Source organism: Miscanthus floridulus, chromosome 7, assembly GCF_019320115.1.
Source record: "Miscanthus floridulus cultivar M001 chromosome 7, ASM1932011v1, whole genome shotgun sequence".
NCBI classification, from domain to species: domain Eukaryota; kingdom Viridiplantae; phylum Streptophyta; class Magnoliopsida; order Poales; family Poaceae; genus Miscanthus; species Miscanthus floridulus.
Window position 1 is genome coordinate 10,265,788 of NC_089586.1, and position 19,574 is coordinate 10,285,361.

Below are 19,574 nucleotides of genomic sequence, written 5' to 3' on the forward strand. Positions count from 1 at the left end.
TTCTTGTGGTTCATACAAAAGGTAGTTCCTAGACTCCCTACTTCTTACAAAAGGCCTGTTGAGAGATCTTGTGGTTCACACTGGATGCTTTTCTTACAATGAATATGAGAAAGAAGCTCAACTGATCTTTCATATTCTGCATGTCAATGCACTGTACTAGGTGCGAATGTCATATTGTGAGTATTTATAATCAACCCATATAAATGACAGAATCTATAGCCTAGTTGGAAGGCTAATATATACACTCCATACATCATGTTACTCATGAGAAGAAAGGAAAACATGCGCCTTCATCCAGGAGCAGGATCCCCTGGGGAATCCTGCTGGGGTTTTGCAGTATGTCATGCTTCCCACGGAACCCACTTCTATCTTGCAAGCCATTGCAATTCTACTAGTAGCATACTTTTTTTTTTGGAAAGTACTAGCTAGTAGCATAATCTTGACTGACATTCACAGATGATATAGCGTACTCTCTTCTGGGTGTCACCGCAAGCCTAATGACACACCCGGGATATATACTTCCTCATCAATCCTAATTATATATACCTCTTGTTACCGTATTTGGTGAGTGGTATGCAGGCCCAATCTGCCATCAATGTAAAGGAACATGGGAAAGGAAACACATGCATTTAGTTTATAATAGGTTTGATTTAGAGCAAAAGTCACTGACAAAGTAGCAGTTTCTTGGACATTGACAAAATGTGTACTTGTCATCTACATGACACCACTTTGATGAGCAATGATCACTGATAACATATAGTAACAAGACCAGCAAGTACTAGTAAGCCAAGGTGCCAAACAAACGTAGGTTCCACAAGATTACATACACAAAACAACTAACACTTATCTTGATGTGCTAAGGATAGCCTAAACCATACTGTATAATTAGGTACCGTAGAATATGCAGTACCACCAAGTTGTTTGTGCATGACATATTGCACCTCCTTTATAGCAATCAGGCACCTTCAAGTCAACATAGAATCCTGAAAATTTGGAACCACCTGCTGATCCAATAATCCAGTTTCAATAGAATAGCTGCTGCAAATCCCACTCCAAAGCCCACACCAACAAAGAGAAACAAAACAACATCGACACCATGAGAGGAGTTTTTCAGATGTGTTTCACTTGGAATATCCGAAGGGCCACATTTTTTGGATAGAGGGGGTCCACAGAGTCCTGCATTGCCATCAAATGAACTCTCTTGGAACGTTTCGAATTGACGTGATTGTGGTATCCTTCCATCCAATTGATTATTGCTCAAATTCAAGGTGCTAAGGAAGGTGAGATCAGTTAACTCTTGCGGAATCTCACCTGATAGCATGTTGGAAGACAGGTCCAGGGACTCCAGAGCAGTTATGCTACCAAGTTGGGGTGGAATTTGTCCAGTGAAGGCATTATGAGACATGTTTAGTACATGCAGTGAAAGCAGATTTCCAATCGAAGTAGGAATATTTCCTTCCAGTGCATTGTCTGATATGTCTATTGCAGTTAAGGTAGTTAAGATCCTTTCAAAGCTCATGGTGAACCCTTTGTATGATATTGTGATAGAGTCTAGGTAAAGTACTCCTATGTTTGGATGATATATGATATCTCCACTATTGTTATCCTGCCTCATTGATTTCAAATTTTCAAACCATTGTGGATGCAATTTTCCAGAGAAATTGTTTGAGGCCAGATCAATGATTTGCAAGCTTGAGAAGTGTCGTCCTCTGTATTTTTCATCTTCAAGATGACCTATTGAACCATGGAACTTGTTGGATCTCAAGATAAGGACACGAAGATTCAAAAGGCCCCCTAGCCAGGATGGAAAAGTGTCTGTAATTTGATTCCTTCCGAGGTCAAGAACCTCTAAGTCAGTGCATTTAGAGAGTGTCCTTGGAAGCTGACCTTCAATCTTATTGCCATTCAAATTTATTGTCTGGATAGGACATCCAATTGAAATATTGGAAGGTAGCATCCCTTTGAATTGATTCTCCCTCAAATTTATTATGCTCAGACTATTTTCCATCAAGCATCGTGGTAATAGTCCACTAAAGTTGTTGTACGATAAGTCAAGGACTTCCAAAGGTGAATGGCAAATTGAACGTGGCAAATAACCACTTATATTATTGTGTGACAACATAAGATACACAGTGGAGCTAAGGTATAATGTGAAGTTTGGAAGAAGGGAAGAGAAACTATTATTTGAATAATCCAATATTTTAGCTGATGAACTTGGCAAAGGAATCGGTCCTTGAAGTCTGTTGGATCTAAGATTGATATAGCTCAAGGTATTACTGAATGGGATAACATATGAATTGACTTTCATGCCAGTGAACATGTTGTGTGAAAGATTTATCACCATGAGGTCATAATTCCATATCCAACTTGGTATATCCCCGCTGATTTTATTATTTGAAAGGTCTACATGAGTCATGTGCTTGGCACGCATTATTAACTTTGGTATTTTTATCATATTGCAACTAGCAAGACCTAGCTCCACAAGCTGATAGGGATAGGTGGATAAAGAATTATTAATACCTTCCCCTTCTATTACAGTCAGCTTATTGTATGATAGAAATAAAGAAGTGAGGTCCTTCCCCCATAGTGACGCAAGATCCACTGAGCCCATTAAGTTGTTGCCCTCAATATTGAGATCCTTCAAATTTGGGAGTACCAACAATGACTGGGGGATTTGCCCTGTCAGATTATTCATTTCCAAGTATACAATCTTCAAGCATGAAGATGCAGCATCGAATTCATTTATGGGACCAGAAAGTTGGTTTAATGAAAGATCTAAGTAGCCTAGAGCTGGAAGAGTGAAAAGAGATGTTGGGATTTCTCCTGCACAAAGAAAATAAATTTAGTTACACTGTGGATTTCTAAATACTTTTTACAAGTATACACCTAAATAAATCTATAACTAAGTTATACATGATCCAATGAGTATGAAATTTTTACTACAGTTCAAGCATACAATAATTAGCCCAACATAAAAATTTCACCATAATTGGATTATAGAAACCGCAGCTATGAATTAATTATAGAAAAGCATAGATCTAAAGCTATAACAAAAAAATTTGTACTAAAGCATATCATATTATATGTTCACTGTGTAGATCTACTCATGTGGAGTCCAACAAAATTAGATTTTTTTTATTTTATGATTTTTCTATAATTTACTATGATTTTTTCAAAGATTTGGCCGAAATAAATAAAAAAGAAAAAGACAAACCCGTGTTTGAAAACCGCTTATAACGGGTCAGGGAGGTAAAATGAACGGTTTTAAAAGTTCAGGGAGATGGTTTATCCGGTTTTAGAGCATCTCCAAGAGTTGCCTAAATCCATTCATAATCCTTGGTTTTTAGCAAGATGAGAAAAAACCTCTCTCGAGCAACTCCTAATCCATCCTCCTAATCTTTTAGAACTTGGAAAAAGTCACCCTGTTCCGCGTAAAGTTACGCGCTTCCGAGTCACGCGTATCTTCTCTCACCCAACGTGTTTGTCGGCCAATCTAAAGGTGGAAGGGCGTGGAAAGAATAAAGAGTAGGAAATGGTTCCAGATGCAAATGTACAAGAGAGAAAGAATATATAAAAGTGATTATGATAATTTAGAAATAGTATATGATTCCTGATGTAAAATTGTCTTCTATATTTTAGGAGTGGATTATTAGAAACTCTTAGAGATGTCCTTCTTTATTCTTTTTAATATTTTTTTAGGAGTTGTAAAACTCTATGTTTTTAGGAAGAAAATATTAGGTACTTTTGGACAATGTGGAATTTTTCCCTTCGAAAAAAACATGAGGATAATGAAGGAGACCAACACTGAACTATGGGCCTCTAATATTTCAATTAATTATCAATCATTTAAATGTTTTATGTATTTTATAGACCAAAGGCTAAGATTTATTTAAAATATTAGCTCCTATGAGGTATTGGGAATATATTTGGTATATTTTTTATTTGACTTTCAAAATGACACTGACCGATGTTTCTGATTCGGGTTTTTAAAGATCTAGAATCATTCGACATATATATTAGTAAAAAGAGGAGAATTGATCCTGTTTATAAAAGAAACCGGGCCTGGAAATCGTCCAACAAAGGACCTCAGCCTTATCTCGAAAGCTTAGATCAACCACGAGACAAAAACCTGGTCAAAGCACCAAACAGCTACCATGCACGGTCAAATACGAAGTCTACCACTAAGATCCTTGTTCTATCCACTGTCCACGACTAATCACAACTATGAGTCATCGTTGTTGAGCTCGTTGACACCTTAACACAGTAGCTCCAACTTCTCAACAAGATGTAATTTGGTGCCACCACCAGCCGAGGAACTAAGCACGATGCAAGATGTACAAGACGATGCCTCCAGGAAGGTTACGGCGCTAACGACACTAACGACACCGCCATCGCCAGCCCACAAATAGGTTAGGTTTTCACCTATTGAAACTCAGCAGGGTTGGGTAGGGTGGATGCCTCCAAGGAGGATGCGGCTTTCAACCTGACCTCAACCTACCAACCCCCGTAGAACGCAGCTGAGGCACAGTCACGCCAGCAGCGAGGCTGGGCACCATCAGCTGGGAGCACCCTCAACGGAAGACTGAGGGCATGTTTGGATCGCGGCCTCGCCTAGGGAGCCCTGCCCAGGCAGGTTGATCCAGCTCCAGGCGCCGGAAATCGACGGCCTGGGGAAGCTACCTGGCCCAGGCGTCGTTTTCAGGTATCGATCCAAACAAGCCCTGAGTGCAAGACAGAGCAGGGGCACGAAGAACTTAATGGAGACCACGAAATTGACGCGCAGCTGCTTGGCCTCACTGCCGGATAAACAGCACCACCTGCAGGAGTAAGCAGCACCACCGACCGACATTGCCACCCCTGAAGGTTGCAGCATCACCATGCTTCTCCGGCTTCTTATAAGAACCGGCCACCAACATGCAGATCTGGCCTCCAACACCGCACCATCTAGATCCACGTCACCATGCCAAGCCTCATCGGTTGGCCGAGTCATCGGCCACCGCGCTCACCATGTGTGACCGTGTGTTGCTGGCCAACTCGCGCACAACCCGCTTGCTGCTACGCTGCCGCGTCTAGAGCTCGCAAGCAAGGCACGGGCACGCCGCCCGCGCGGCCTCCGTGCCAATGAGCTAGGCGCCTCTGCGTCGCCACCCATGTGGGTTCTGTGGCTCGAGCTCCACCGCTGCTGCCCAGGACGATATTGCCGGAATCAAGCTCCAACCCACCGGATATGGCCGCCCCTCGCAGATCCGGCCGGGGGAAAAGTGGATCCACCCGCCGGAGCCAAAAGAGCCGTCACCACTGTCATGGAGCTTGCTTGGACCTCAACTTTGCGGGAGAAAAAAAAACTGCCACTGCCATCCTCGCGGGCGCATGAGCCTCTTGCGACCTGACCCGCTTGGGCGGCAGCGAGGCAGGGGAGGGAGGTGATGTGGGCACCAGCGCTGGGGATTGAGGTTTCCGCCTATTTCGGTTTCCAGGTTGAAAAATTGAACTGGCCTAATAAATTAACTGCATGGTTATTTGCATCACAGAAGGAATCATTTTGGACCAACCCCCCAAAAATTATGCAATAGCTATACCATAACCCCTTGAATCGCTTCCACTTTGCAATCACCGTAGCACATAATGCATTGCCCCTCCAAGGAGATACTATGTATGCTTGCATAAGGAATTACATTCTACGCAAAACAATGAATGATGCACATTGAAATTTAGTCCTAGTTTATCCTTTCACACTCAAACCTATTCAATATAAATTTCATAAGGTTTTAAACAACCAAATTTCTACATAAATGCACTGGCTCTATTACTGTAGTTCATTACAAGATCAGAAGAATCAGTATAGGAAACACAAACAAAAAGAGCAATTTAGGAGTTCCAAATAGTACGGAGTGAGCTTTTATTTACAAAAACTAGGTGTAAATGAGCGAGTGAGCTAACCGTACCGCTGAGATAACTTCCTTCAAGCCGCAGCTCAGTCAACCGAGTCAAATTAGCAATTGTACTTGGTATTCCACCGCTGAAATAATTTCCTCCAAGCTGCAGCTCAGTCAGTTGAGTCAAATTAGCAATTGTACTTGGTATTCTGCCAGAAAGACCCATAGAACGTAGTACAAGTGATTCCAGCTTCTTCGGTGCGCCAACTTCATGTGGTATTGGGCCTATTGGCCGAGACCAACAACAATTCAGGATGTGCAATCTTTCCAAGTTAGTCATATTCCCAATAGCAGATGGAATATCAAAGAAGCTATAATCGCACTCGATTTTGAGAAATTTTAGGTTTATAATATTGGTAATTGATGATAATGTTTGTGTTGTGAGGTTGCTCTCAGAAATGACTAAACTTGTTAAGTTTTTGAGATTTCCAATGGATGAAGGTATTGTCATGGAGAAGTCGCAGGAGTCTAACTCCAAGCTTCTCAGGTTCTTGATGCCTCCAAACCAAGAAAAGAGTGACTCCAATTGTCTTGGTGAATCTAGTTGTGTCACGAACAATCCGCGCAAGGATGCAAGCATGACAAAATGAATAGAGGAAATCCGTGGAAATAATTTTTCCATCAATAGACAATTCTGTTAATGCCTTGAAACCACTACAATAGCTTGATTTAACATAGGTAAAGTTGGTCCCGTCTATCCATAGTGCTTCTAAAGAAGCGGCATTAGAAAAGCTTGACAGGTGGCCAGAGAGATTTGAATTCTCGGACAAGTCGAGCACCCTTAGATTTTCTGATCGAAACATTCCTCGAGGAAACCACCCTTGAAGATTAATACCATTCAGTAGGAGCACTCTTAAGTTGGGAAAATTCATGAGAAACTCAGGAAATGGACGGGGGATGATATCGTCATTGCTGCTGAGGTTGATCACAGTCAGAGACTTCAACCTTGAGAGAGAGCTGCCAATCTGACCTTGGAGGCTGCAACCCTCCAAGCTAAGAACCCTCAGATGCGGCACAGATTTAGCTAGAGCTTCGAAGAAATATTCTGCAGACGAAGATATAAGCACAGCAAGATCAAAGTAAAGCTCTCTCAAATTGCTGAGATTTGACACTAGGGTTTCGAAATCGGGTAACCAGAGGAGATTAGATGCGCCGCTGATGGTACAGTCATCATCAGTACATATATAACGATCGGAAAGATCCAAGCAGACAAGGTTTGTGAGGTTGCTAATGCCAATAGGTACCTGACCGCTGATTCCTGAACTGGAGAGGTTGAGGTGCCTGAGCAAAGCGAGCCTCTCCAAACCAACTGATGGGATGTCGTAGCCCCTAAAATTGTTCATGCTCAGGTCGAGCATCCTGAGGGAGGTGAGATTAAACAGCACGGGGTGAATTCCATCACTGTTCAATCGAAACCCACTGAGGTCGAGAGCTGTGACGACATGATGGCCTGAGGACGAGTTGCTGCAGCCGACGCCCTCCCAGAGACAGCAGTCCGTGCCAGGTTTCCACGACGGAAGAGTGGTGGTGGACTCCAAGTCGAGTGGGAACCTTCCGTTTGGGTGGAAGCTGAAAGACTGCTTAAGTGTAAGCAGAGTGTTTGCCTGATCTGGACGGCATAGCCAAGGAGCAGAGTGGTGGCGAGTGAGGTTGGCATGCCCGTGAGGATGGACACCTGAGGCGGAGGCGGCATGTGTGTGGAAGTGGAGGAGCTGTACGAGACAGAGCAGCAATGGCGTCCAACCAATGCAACTGGAAGCCATTTTTGCATGCTAGGCTACTGTCTGGCTGGTAACACAAGGATGGCATATTTGCATTTGTAATCGAAGTTGATAGTCTTGTTCAAGTTTCCAAGTCATCGTCGGTCATCGCACGCGCATTACACCCACAATGGCATGCTGCACATTCATGTGCGTGGTGGATCGTGAACTGAAAGCACTCCACTAGTGTATTACTTTCTCTTTGTTTAATTTCACTCAGTGGAAACAGTTGAATGACCACATTAACATTAATCATCACTCCATGCACGGCCCCTTTCCTTTTCTTCATAAGGTCCTAATCGGCGGCTATTTGGTGATAGAAAATAGAATCACTATATCCGAATTTGAATGTGATTTTCAATTGTTATGTTTTTGGCTGTGAGTATTACAATTTTTCAAAGAAATCACTTCAATCGACAAGGTTTAGTTTTGGGCACCAAGGCAAAGTCTTGTTTTCTCTTTTCATACACAGAGGAACTATCATATCTTTTGCCTTTTCCCGCTTCTAAATTCACATTAATACTCCGTAGTTGTCTCAACGCCTCTGATGTTTTTTTTTCAAAAAGCTTATGGCGTTTGAGACGGGCTTACACCTAATAATGGTGCCAGACCTAATTTTTACCGACTATTCCCTAACTTGACATACTTAGCTCAGAAGCTGCAAATCTATATCTATATGTATACATATACACGTATATCTATACTTTCTATGTTTCAGTCTTTATTTAAGAGCAAACTTTATTTTATTCCCTCTCACTCTCTCCCCCTGTCCGTTGTCGCTTACTCTTACCTTTCTTGTTTTGAGTTTGGAGCTACAAAACCTACATCGATGCCACACCACTCATGCCATGACCTGGCTACTCGAGCCTGTTTGTGTAACAGTGTTGCGGCACACATGCACTACTTGAAAAATTGTACTTTGCCGAGTGCCTGAGACTTTGCCGAGTGCTTTTTATCGGGGCATTCGGCAAAGAAATATTTTGCCGAGTGCCGCACTCAGGAAAATAAAGCACTCGGCAAAGGTGGCTTTGCCGAGTGCCAGGCACTCGGCAAAGCCTGGCTCTCGGCAAATCTGGGCTTTGCCGAGTGCCGCGGCACTCGGCAAAAGTCCCACTCGGCAAAAGGTGGCCGGCCCGTTTCGGCAAAAGGTGGCAAATCTGGGCTTTGCCGAAAGGTGCCGAAAAGTCCCACTCGGCAAAAGGTGGCCGAAGAACTTGTATGAGTCAGAGAAGCTCCTTCTTGCACTTAAGATGCCGTATGACAAGATACATGTGTGTCCGAAGGGGTGCGTCCTATTTAGGAAAGAACACGCGGATGCAAAGTACTGCCTGAAGTGTAAATCCTCCAGGTACGTGGAGGTAGACTCAGGCGATGGCCAGAAGAGGCAGCTTAAGATCCCCATGAGAGTCCTACGACACCTTTCGTTCCTGCCGAGGCTCCAACGGCTATTCATGACCGAGGAATCCGCGAAACAGATGACATGGCACAAAAACGGCACACGATACAATCCTGAGAAGATGGTACATCCATCCGATGCTGATGCATGGAAGTACTTCAATTCGCGGCATCCTCTCAAAGCAGAGGAGGCTCGTAATGTACGTGTCGCGCTGGCAACAGATGGGTTCAATCCATAAGGCATGATGGCTGCACCATACACATGTTGGCCCGTGTTCGTCATCCCCCTGAATCTCCCCCCCTGACGTCTCCTTTCAATGGCATACTGTGTTCCTGTCGTTGATAATCCCTGGACACTCGGGGAGTAATATGGGTGTCTTCATGGAGCCTATGATAGATGAGTTGATCGATGCTTGGGTCAAAGGGGTGTGGACATACGACCGAGCTACGAAGACTAGCTTCAAAATGCACGTCTGGTACCACTACTCCCTGCACGACTTCCTGGCATATGGGTTAATGTGCGCCTGGTGTATTCAGGGGAAGTTCCCATGCCCAATATGCAAGGAAGCTGTGATGTTCATATGGTTGAAGAAGGGTGGCAAGTATTCGTCGTTCGACAAACATCATCAATTCCTTCCTCTTGACCATCCATTCAAAGAAGACGTCAAGAGCTTTACGAAAGGTGTCAAAGCGATGGACCCTAGACCGCACTTGAGGACTGGGGCGGAGGTTCGTGCTCAGATAGATGCTCTCATGCCCAACGAAGATGGTGGTTTCGTGGGATATGGTGAGCAACATATGTGGACTCATAAGTCCGGCTTGACGAGGCTCCCCTATTTCGATGACCTCCTACTGCCCCATAACATTGATGTCATGCACACTGAAAAGAATATCGCCGAGGCACTTTAGGCAACGCTCATGGACACTGACAAGTCTAAGGACAACCCTAAGGCTAGAGTGGACCTGGCAACGTTGTGCGATAGGCCAAACCTAGAGATGCGGCCTCCTGCAATAGGAAAGCAATGGAGAAGGCCTAGGGCCCCCTATGTCTTGAAAATTGATCAAAGGAGGGAAGTACTTCGATGGATCAAGAATTTAATGTACCCTGATGGGTATGCAACAAATCTGAGCAGGGGAGTAAACTTAGAGACTCTACGAGTCAACGGGATGAAGTGTCATGACTACCACATATGGACTGAGCGCATACTTCCATCGATGGTTCAAGGCTATGTCCCTGAGCATGTCTGGCTAGTGCTGGCAAAGTTGAGCTACTTCTTTCGCCAGCTTTGTGCCAAGGAGCTATCTTCGACCATCATTACAGAATTGGAAACTATGGAACCTAAGTTGGTCTATGAGCTTGAGAAGATCTTTCCACCCGGATTCTTCTTGCCGATGCAGCATCTGATTGTGCACCTCCCGACCGAGGCACGATTGGGGGGGGGGCCCGTGCAGGCCCGTTGGTGCTATCCAATCGAGCGATGTCTAAAGACTTCGCAAGAGTGGCATCAATCAAGGGATCCTACCCCGCACGAACATGATACCCTTCTTTTAGAGGGTGCGGGAGCTGGGAGGCCTGATTTCATTTCTTGGTTCAAACAAAAGGTCGTACGTTCGTCGATATTCCTTAGTAGCTTGTACGTTCCAATAGTATAACGATGTATCATGCTTGAGCTTGCAGGCGCAAACCAATGCGTCCATGAGTGACGAGTTGAGACAGGTTGCAAATGACTTCAAGTTAAGGGTGAAGTCATATACCGGTTATGACATGAATGGATATCGCTTCCACATGTCAAGACACGAGCAGACTCGGCCTGGTCGGAAAACCACCAACAGCCAAGTTTTTACGCTGGGCACTAATGGCGTCGAATACTACGGAATAATTGAGGAGATCTATGAACTTGAATATGAGGGCCGGGTACCTCTTACTCCTGTCATATTCAAGTGCCACTGGTTTGATCCTGCACGAACGAGACGGACCCCTCATCTTGGGCTAGTCGAGATTAGGCATGATTCCGTCTATAAAGAAAAAGATGTCTATATTGTGGCTCAATAGTCCATGCAAGTGTATCATACGCCATACGCGTGCCAAGACAAAGACCATCTTAAGGGTTGGTCTATTGTGCACCAGGTATCTTCGCACGGTAAACTACCTATTCCAAACGATGAAGATTACACCTTCGACACAAACACATATGATGGAGAGTTCTATCAAGCAGATGGGCTACAAGGGAGCTTTGAGATAGTCTTACCCGGTGTGATGACCGCCATGGAAGTAGACAATGAAACGGTTGATGACGAGGACCCTGGAGATGTAGTGCTAAATCCGAAGGACATTCAAATGCTTGAGCAATTCCATTTAGGCAAAGACAATGAAGAAGACACAGAACCTTCGAATAGTGTTGCCCATTTGGACAATTTTGACAGTGATGATGAGACCTATGACCCCAATCATGAAGATTATTCCTAAACCATGTAATACTATATTTTTTATTAAATTTTGTTATGTTTATTCATTTTGAACTATTTGACATGTATGTACTAACACTTGTTGTTCATTCTTTGTACATTGCAGGTGACAGAACAAAGATGGTAGGCAACCGTTCACCGAGGCAGGTGCTCTCGGTGTACCAGAGGCTACGCCGTCCTGATGGAGGCGAGGGGGCGTGTTCGCCCCCAGCAGCGAGAGCAGGCCCGGGTCGCCCCAGCATGGGGAGGGGGAGGGGCCGGGGTCGCCCTAGGAGGGACCCGCCTCCTCCCCCGGCTCTCGACCAGCCGGAGGACCCATCTCCTACCCCGGAGGACCACGTGGTGGCCATGGGCACGACCACAGACACTCCGTCGGGGGACGAGGAGACTCAGCAGACGGAGGACAGTTCTGCTTTCTCGGCTCCCTACCTGCGAGGTCCCACAAGCCTTCCTCCGGTTTCGCTTCCTAACCAACGCCCACTGGTTCGTCCTGTGGGAAGAAGGTAAGTAACTATAGATGTTGTCACTAGTACTTCATATGGTACGTTGAAAATCAAAAGAGAAACTGATAATTTTTTGTAATCACTTGTGCAGAGGCTGGCTAGTTCTGTCGGGTGCTCTTGACCCCCCACGCACCCCCGCTAACGTCCTGGGATGTCTGTGCAGGAAACACTTCCCCGGCCTTGTGGACTTGAAAGAGGGGAGGTGGGAGCCGGCCTGGTCGTGGGACAGGTACAAGCTCATCTCGGATGACGAGCAGGACAACCCTTCGCCGCAGTCCGGTCCTTCACCGCTGTTCAGGGGCCACACCTGCAGTTTTCGTCGTCGCAGTAGAGATGTTGAACTTTGTGATGTTGAACTTGTAATAATAAACTTGTGATGTTGAACTTTGGTGCATTTTTGATGGATTTATTAAATATGTGTGTGCTTGTGATATATAATGCATGTTGGTGATATAGATGTGATGATTGATGTGTTTATATATATATATATATATATATATATATATATATATATATATATATATATATATATATATATATATAGTCTGTTACAATGGAATATAAAAAAAAATTGCAATTCTCGGGGTCTTTGCCGAGTGCCATGGACAAGGCACTCGGCAAAGTTTTTTCCAAAAAAAATCCAGAAATTCTTTGCCGAGTGCCTTTTTTAAAAAAATACTTTGCCGAGTGCCTGGGCTGGGGCACTCGGCAAAGTATTTTAAAAAAAAAAAATAAAAAAACTTTGCCGAGTGTCTGGGCTGGGGCACTCGGCAAAGTTTTTTTTTTAAAAAAAATAAAAAAAACTTTGCCGAGTGCCTGGGCAGGGGCACTCGGCAAAGTATTTTTTTTTAAAAAATCCAGAAATTCTTTGCCGAGTGCCTAAACAGGGACACTCGGCAAAAAAATTATTTAAAAAAAATAAAAAAAAGTTTGTCGAGTGCCTGGACAGGGGCACTCGGCAAAGTAATTTTTTTAAAAAAAATTAAAAAAACTTTGCTGAGTGCCTGGACTTGGGCACTCGGCAAAGTAATTTTTAAAAAAAATAATTTTTTTTTTGCCGAGTGCTGGGTCAGGCCCTCGGCAAAATAACCGTTAACGGCCGATGTGCAACGGCCAAAAATATTTTGCCGAGTGCCTCCCCAAGCACTCGGCAAAATTGTTTTTTATTTTGCCGAGTGCCCCGATAAAAAGCACTCGGCAAAGACCCTTTGCCGAGAAAAATTTTGCCGAGCGGACTTTGCCGAGTGCTACACTCGGCAAAGCCTTTGCCGAGTGCAAAGGTCTCTTTGCCGAGTGTAAAAACACTCGGCAAAGCCGCGGCCTCCAGTAGTGATGCCAAACTAGACCAGAGCACCTCTCTTCTAATCATCAAGGTCACATAAGCCAACTAGTGACAGATTAACCCTAGTTTCTTAAAACCACACTGTAGAAGCAAAATAAGCAAGGTCTGAAACAAAAGACAAGCACACTGTAGAAGCTAACCACAAGCTGAAAATTAATAAAAACAAAAAAACTTTTGTGTACTAAAAACAAGCTGCAAACAAAGAGGAACCAAATGCACTACTACTGGCTGACGACGTACTACAGAGCAAAAAACTCGAAAGACATTCAGACAGACATACTGCTACAGCAAAAACAAGAACAAACTGAGGTGAACTAAGTACGTGGCTACGTGCTCGAATTGGCTTACAGACAGATATACTATGAGGAGCTGTACAGGATGGTCAGAGACACTGACTGTACAGTAGCTGACTGTTGGGAAGAAGGGGAGTGGCAGATAGAATTTAGAAAAGCCCTCTCCCTGAGAGAGTTTGAGTTGTGGAAGGAGCTGTTGGAGGACTTGGATGAGGTTAACTTGGAAAGGCATTCTACTGATAGTGTGATATGGGCCTTGGAGAAGAAGGGCTAATTCTCTACGAAATCCCTGTATAGATTTTTGTCTGATGGGAGGGTTGCAAGTAGGGTGGTTGGAATCATTTGGAAATGTAAGGTTCCCTTGAAAATCATTTTTTTTGTGGCAATTTTTTAACAACAAACTTCAGGTGGCCCATAGCTTGGCCAAAAGGGGGTGGAACGGCAGTGACAGATGCTGTCTTTGTGGGGAGCTGGAATCAGTGAATCATATCTTTTTTGGGTGTTTAATGGCTAAACTAATTTGGGGTATTGCTAAGGAGGTGTTTCACCTTGTTACATATCCAAGATCGGTGGATCATTTTTCTGGGGTGTGGTTACAGGGCAAGGGGCTGTTACCTGTTAAACTTCTTATGTTTGTTTTTGCAGGTTTTAGTTGGGCTATTTGGACTACTAGAAACAAGATGGCAATTGAGAAGAGGTCTGCAAGGGCGCCAACTGATGTGGTATATGTTGCTTTGACTTTACTGCAGAAATGGAGTATTCTGCTAAAGGAGGTAGACGGGGAGCGAATTCTGAGTGTGGAGGAGGAGGTGCTCCAATGGATGAAGTCTTTCAAGCCTAGCATGGTGGAGCTGTCGGACATCGGAGAAAATTAGGGCCTCTGTAGCTTGGCTTTATGTTCCCTGTTTTGTTAGCCTTGCTTTGAACAGCTTAGTGTTTGCCGAGGCTGTTATATGTTTGTATCAACTTAAGCTGGTAACCCCAGTCTTGTATCAAACATGGTGCTTTCTTATAAGCAGAGGTCAAACTCTTTTTTAAAAACAAGTACGTGCTCGAATTAACAGAAACATGCGACACTATTGCAAGAAGAACATCATAACATAGGTTCAGAACTGTACTGATAATTAATAGGAATACAGAGAAGCTTTGAGCCTTTGAACTAACTGAAAAGCAGAGAGAGCAGCTAATTCAGACAACTACTGAAACATAACACAGATCCTATGTCAAAAGGAGCGAAAGAGCTGCTGACCAAAAAGATGTATGCAATGATTACTTAAACGATTTACCAGTGTATCTTGAAAAGGACTTGTCACAAATCTGAGAAAATACATAGGCTGAGATTCTGCACTTACTCCAAAGCCATTGTCGATCTGCTTACCTGCTGTTCTTGCACAGACTAACTTGCAGAACAAATAAAACTGAGAGCAGAGCAAAGAAATAGAGCAGCAGAACTGGTGAATGCTGAGAAACTAAAAGAAGTGCAGGTCTGAAATAACGATACAGAACTGCTGCTGCACGCTGAATGCGTTTCAGAAAAGATACAGGAGTGCAGGGAAAAAACTGCGTACCTCCAGAACTCAACAGAATTGAGCCAATCTCAAAGCAAAGAAACAAGGATTTAAATGCAGCTTCGACTCGTTTCACCAAGATCCATCGGCAAGGTTAAAGCTTTTTTGCGAAAAACTCAAATCTCGGGAAAAACCTAGAAGGGGAGAAATTTGGGGGAAATTCAAAATCTGAGGTGCTCGTGAGAGGAATGGATCAATTGATCACCAAGAGGTCTTCCTCCTTGCCGGCGCCATTGCGCGTCACGGCGCACATCGCGGAACGCGCACGCTCCTGGCTGGCCGCACAGCGCACCTCCTCGATCGCCACACACATGCACACGCGCACGCTCCTGCATGGCCGCATCCTCCTCACCGCTACCTGCCTGCGCCGCTCGCTGCTCCCGCCGCCGATCCCCAAAACCATCTCCTTCCCCCGATTAGTCCAACCCACAGATTGGCGGTGGTAGGGACATACCTTTTCCATTTGAAATGCATGTGTGCAAAAAAAAAGGGTCTAATTCTCATCTCGAGGATGCCACTATGATGAATAATTCTGATCACTGGTAACATATTTAATACCAGAAAGTAGTAGTAAGCAAAAATACCAACAATTACAAGATTCCACAAGATTACATACACACAAGAACTAACACTTTATCTTTATGTGCTAAGGATAACGTAACTGTATGAGCAGCAACCTCTTTTATATCATCCCTTTTTGGTAAATCAAAGTTGCAAACAACTGGTCGGCTTCAGGCCAAGTTCATAGAATCCTTATAATATGCAACCACCTCCACATCCAATCTTGCTTCATTAGAATAGCTATTGCAAATCCCACTCCGAATCGCACACCAACAAAGAGAAACAAAACAATGTCAAAGGAGTTTTGTGGATGCTCTTCAGTTTGAGTATTTGTCGGAGTGCCACATGGCTTGGATAGAGGGGGTCCACAGAGTCCGACATTGCCATCAAATGAGCTATTCTGGAATGTCGTGAATTGATGCGATTGTGGTATCTGACCTACCAACTGAGGTGAGATCTGTCAACTCTTGTGGGATCTCACCTGATAGCATGTTTGAAGATAGGTCGAGAGACTCCAAAGCAGCGATGCTACCAAGCTGGGGAGGAATTTCTTCACTGAGGGCATTGTGAGACAAGTTCAGTACATGTAGAGAACAAAGATTTCCAATTGACACTACCTTCCAAAGCATTATCTGATATGTCTATTGCTGTTAAGGTAGTTATGATCCTTTCAAATGTCACCATAGACCCTTTATATGATATTGTGTCAGAGTCATGTTAAAATCCACTTGTTAGGATTCCATGGCCTATGATTAGTCTATTGGCCCACACAGGATCACCGGCTCAGGTGAGTCAACCACTCACCAGTCTTGTCAAGCACGGCCGACCATGACACACGTTGTCTGACCACTCACTATGGCTAGAGGTAGAAGAAGGAAGAACAGAGCACACACACAGCACAAGCACCATCGTTGGCCGGAGCACTGCAGAGGAGATGGTAAATCTGAACTCTCTTTGTTGAGTTGTAGTGGCAAACTATATATACAACTCTACCCATCTAGTTCTAGTACAGCTGCCCTGCTGCAACAGTGACTAGATAACACAGCAGGGCTGACTCTGGCGCCTGCCCCTACATGTGGCTACAGTGCGTCAGGTGAGCTGTTCGGCGCATGCCTCTACAACGGCTACAGTACCACAACAGGGGGCCTTTTCGGCGCCGCCTTCCCCTGCCATGCTTTCATACAAAGAAGCAGTAGATTATCTAACAATTCTTCCCCTAATCCTACTCCTATCCCTTGAACCCTCTCCATGCCGATCATCTCCTTCAGCTCTGTGAGTCGAAGACGTCCGAGCGGCTTGGTGAGGACGTCCGCGAGTTGTCGACCAATTTCGAAGAACTCGATGATGATCTTCCCTCTATCGACACAATCCCTAAGGAAGTGGAACTTCATGTCGATGTGTTTGCTCCGATCATGCAGAACTGGATTCTTCACGAGGGCGATGGTGGGCTGGTTGTCCACCATTAGTGCTGGTGGGTGAGCTTCCGTACCGGTCAGCTCGCCCAGCAGTTGGCGTACTTGGCATGCCGCTGTGGCCGCTGCTACATACTCTGCCTCACACGTAGATAGTGCCACCACCTTCTGTTTCAGCGACAACCATGAAATTAGAGCCAACCCAAGGAATACGAGCACGCCAGAGGTGCTCCGTCATCCGTCAATGTCTCTCGCCATGTCTGCATCGCTGAACACAGTGAGCTGCAGCCTACTTCCTCTGGTCTTGGGGAAGATGATCCCCTGATCCACCATCCCCTTGATGTAGCGCAGTAGCCGCTTCACTGCAGCCTAGTGATCCTTGTTGGGATCCTCCATGAAGCAACTAACGTAGCCCACGGCGAACGCAATGTCTGGCCTCATGTGGACTAGGTAGCATAGACTGCCGATGATGCTCTGGTAGAGTGTTGCATCCACCTTCGCCACGGTGCTGGCCTTCATCAGCTTCAGCCGCTCCTTCATCGGAGTTACGCATGGCTTGCACTCAGCCATGCCGCTCCCATCCAACAGCTTCAAGGCGTACGCGCGTTGACCGAGCATGAGTGCCTCCCTCTCCTGTCTCACCTCAATACCGAGGTAGTAGGAGAGCGCCTCGAGATCGCTCATTTGAAAATTAGCCACCATCTTGCGCTTGAAGTTGTCGATGTCCTCCGCACACACGCCGGTGACGATCAAGTCATCCACATACATGCCGACGACGAGCTCCTCCTTCCCCCATCGCCGCGTGTAGAGCGCATGCTCAGTTGCGCATCGTGTGAACCCAAGCTCGCCTAGCGTGGCGTCAAACTTGGTGTTCCACGCTCGTGGGGCTTGCTGCAGCCCGTAGAGCACCTTGCGCAGTCGGAGCACCCTGTACTCCGCTCCCTTGACAGCGAAACCTGGAGGTTGCCGGACAAAGATCGTCTCCGCCAGCTCACCGTTGAGGAAGGCCGATTTAACGTCCAGGTGATGGACACGCCAGTTCTTTGCTGCTGCCAAGGCTAGTAGCAACCAGATAGACTCCATGCGTGCTACCGGCGCAATGACTTCCTCGAAGCCGATGCCCTCGCGTTGAACAAAGCCTTGGGCCACGAGGTGCGCCTTGTGCTTAACAATGGTGCAATGCTCGTCCCGCTTGACTTTGTACACCCACTTTAGGCTGATCGGACGACATCTTGGAGATGGATCGATGAGCTGCCAAGTCTTGTTTTCCTTGACCGCCTTCATCTCCTCCAGCATCGCCCATCGCCAATTCCCATCGCGCTCGACTAGCGCGAACGTGGGTGGTTACTCAACACTGACGAGTAGCAGCTCTGGGTCATTGAGCAGCCTACCTACCAGTCCTAAGGGACCTGTACCGCCGATGAGGTTGTCCGGTCTGTGGAACCGCACCTCCTCACCTTCACGGAAGGCATCCACGAACTCAGTGATGTCACTTGGAGGTTAGGTGAACTTGATCGGCGTCGATTGAGTTCCCTGTTTCACCGAAGTGCTCGGCATAGCATCTGGAGTGCTCGACACCCCAGATGCAGTGCTCGGCACTACTCCTGGACAGCTCGTCACTACTCCTACAGTGCTCGGCACCTCTTCCCCAGCATCTCCACCACCATGGATAACCAAGTGCTCGACGACGAAGGTGCTGGTGAAGCCACCAGCTTCCCCCGTGCTCGGACTGTTCTAGTCCCAAGCCGCCTTCTCGTCGAACACGACGTCGCGCAAGACAAGCACCTTGTCTTCACGTGGGTTGTAGAGCTAGTACGCCTTGGTACCCTCCATGTAGCCTAGGAACACCATCGGTGTGCTCCTGTCCTCCAGCTTGGTGAGGATCGGCTTCGTCTTCCTGACATGGCCAATGCAGCCAAATGTCTAGAGGAAGGACATGCTCGGCTTCCACCCATACCAAGCTTCGAACAACGTCTTGCCCTTCAAGGCCTTGGTGGGAGCATGGTTGACGATGAACACTACCGTGGTCACCACCTCACCCTAGAACCTTGCCGACATTCCTTTGGCCTTCATCATGGATCGAGCCATACCGACCACCGTCTGGTTCCGTCGCTCTACCATGCCATTCTGTTGTGGCGAGTATGGCATGGTGTGGTGTCGCACCACACCTTGATCCGCGTAGTATGCAGCGAACTCCACCGAGGTGAATTCACCACCGCGATCAATCCTCAGCACGTGGAGCTTCTTGTCGCTCTCAGCCTCCGCACGCATCTTGAACTTCTTGATCGCTGCCGTCGCTTCATCCTTGCTCGTTAGGAGTTGCAGCCAAGCAGGAGGA

At 45.8% G+C, this 19,574-nt stretch overlaps 1 protein-coding gene across 1 annotated transcript; it reads right to left on the reverse strand.

Moving 5' to 3' along the window:
- Positions 1 to 699: 699 nt before the first annotated feature.
- LOC136465040 (receptor like protein 22-like) lies at positions 700 to 7,699 on the reverse strand. The gene is made up of 3 exons (XM_066463938.1): positions 6,490 to 7,699; positions 5,946 to 6,161; positions 700 to 2,823 (listed from the first exon to the last, which is right to left on the reverse strand). Exons 1-3 carry the CDS (start codon positions 7,697 to 7,699, stop codon positions 971 to 973), a joined length of 3,279 nt encoding a protein of 1,092 aa, XP_066320035.1. The 3' UTR covers positions 700 to 970.
- Between the last annotated feature and the right edge of the window lie 11,875 nt (positions 7,700 to 19,574).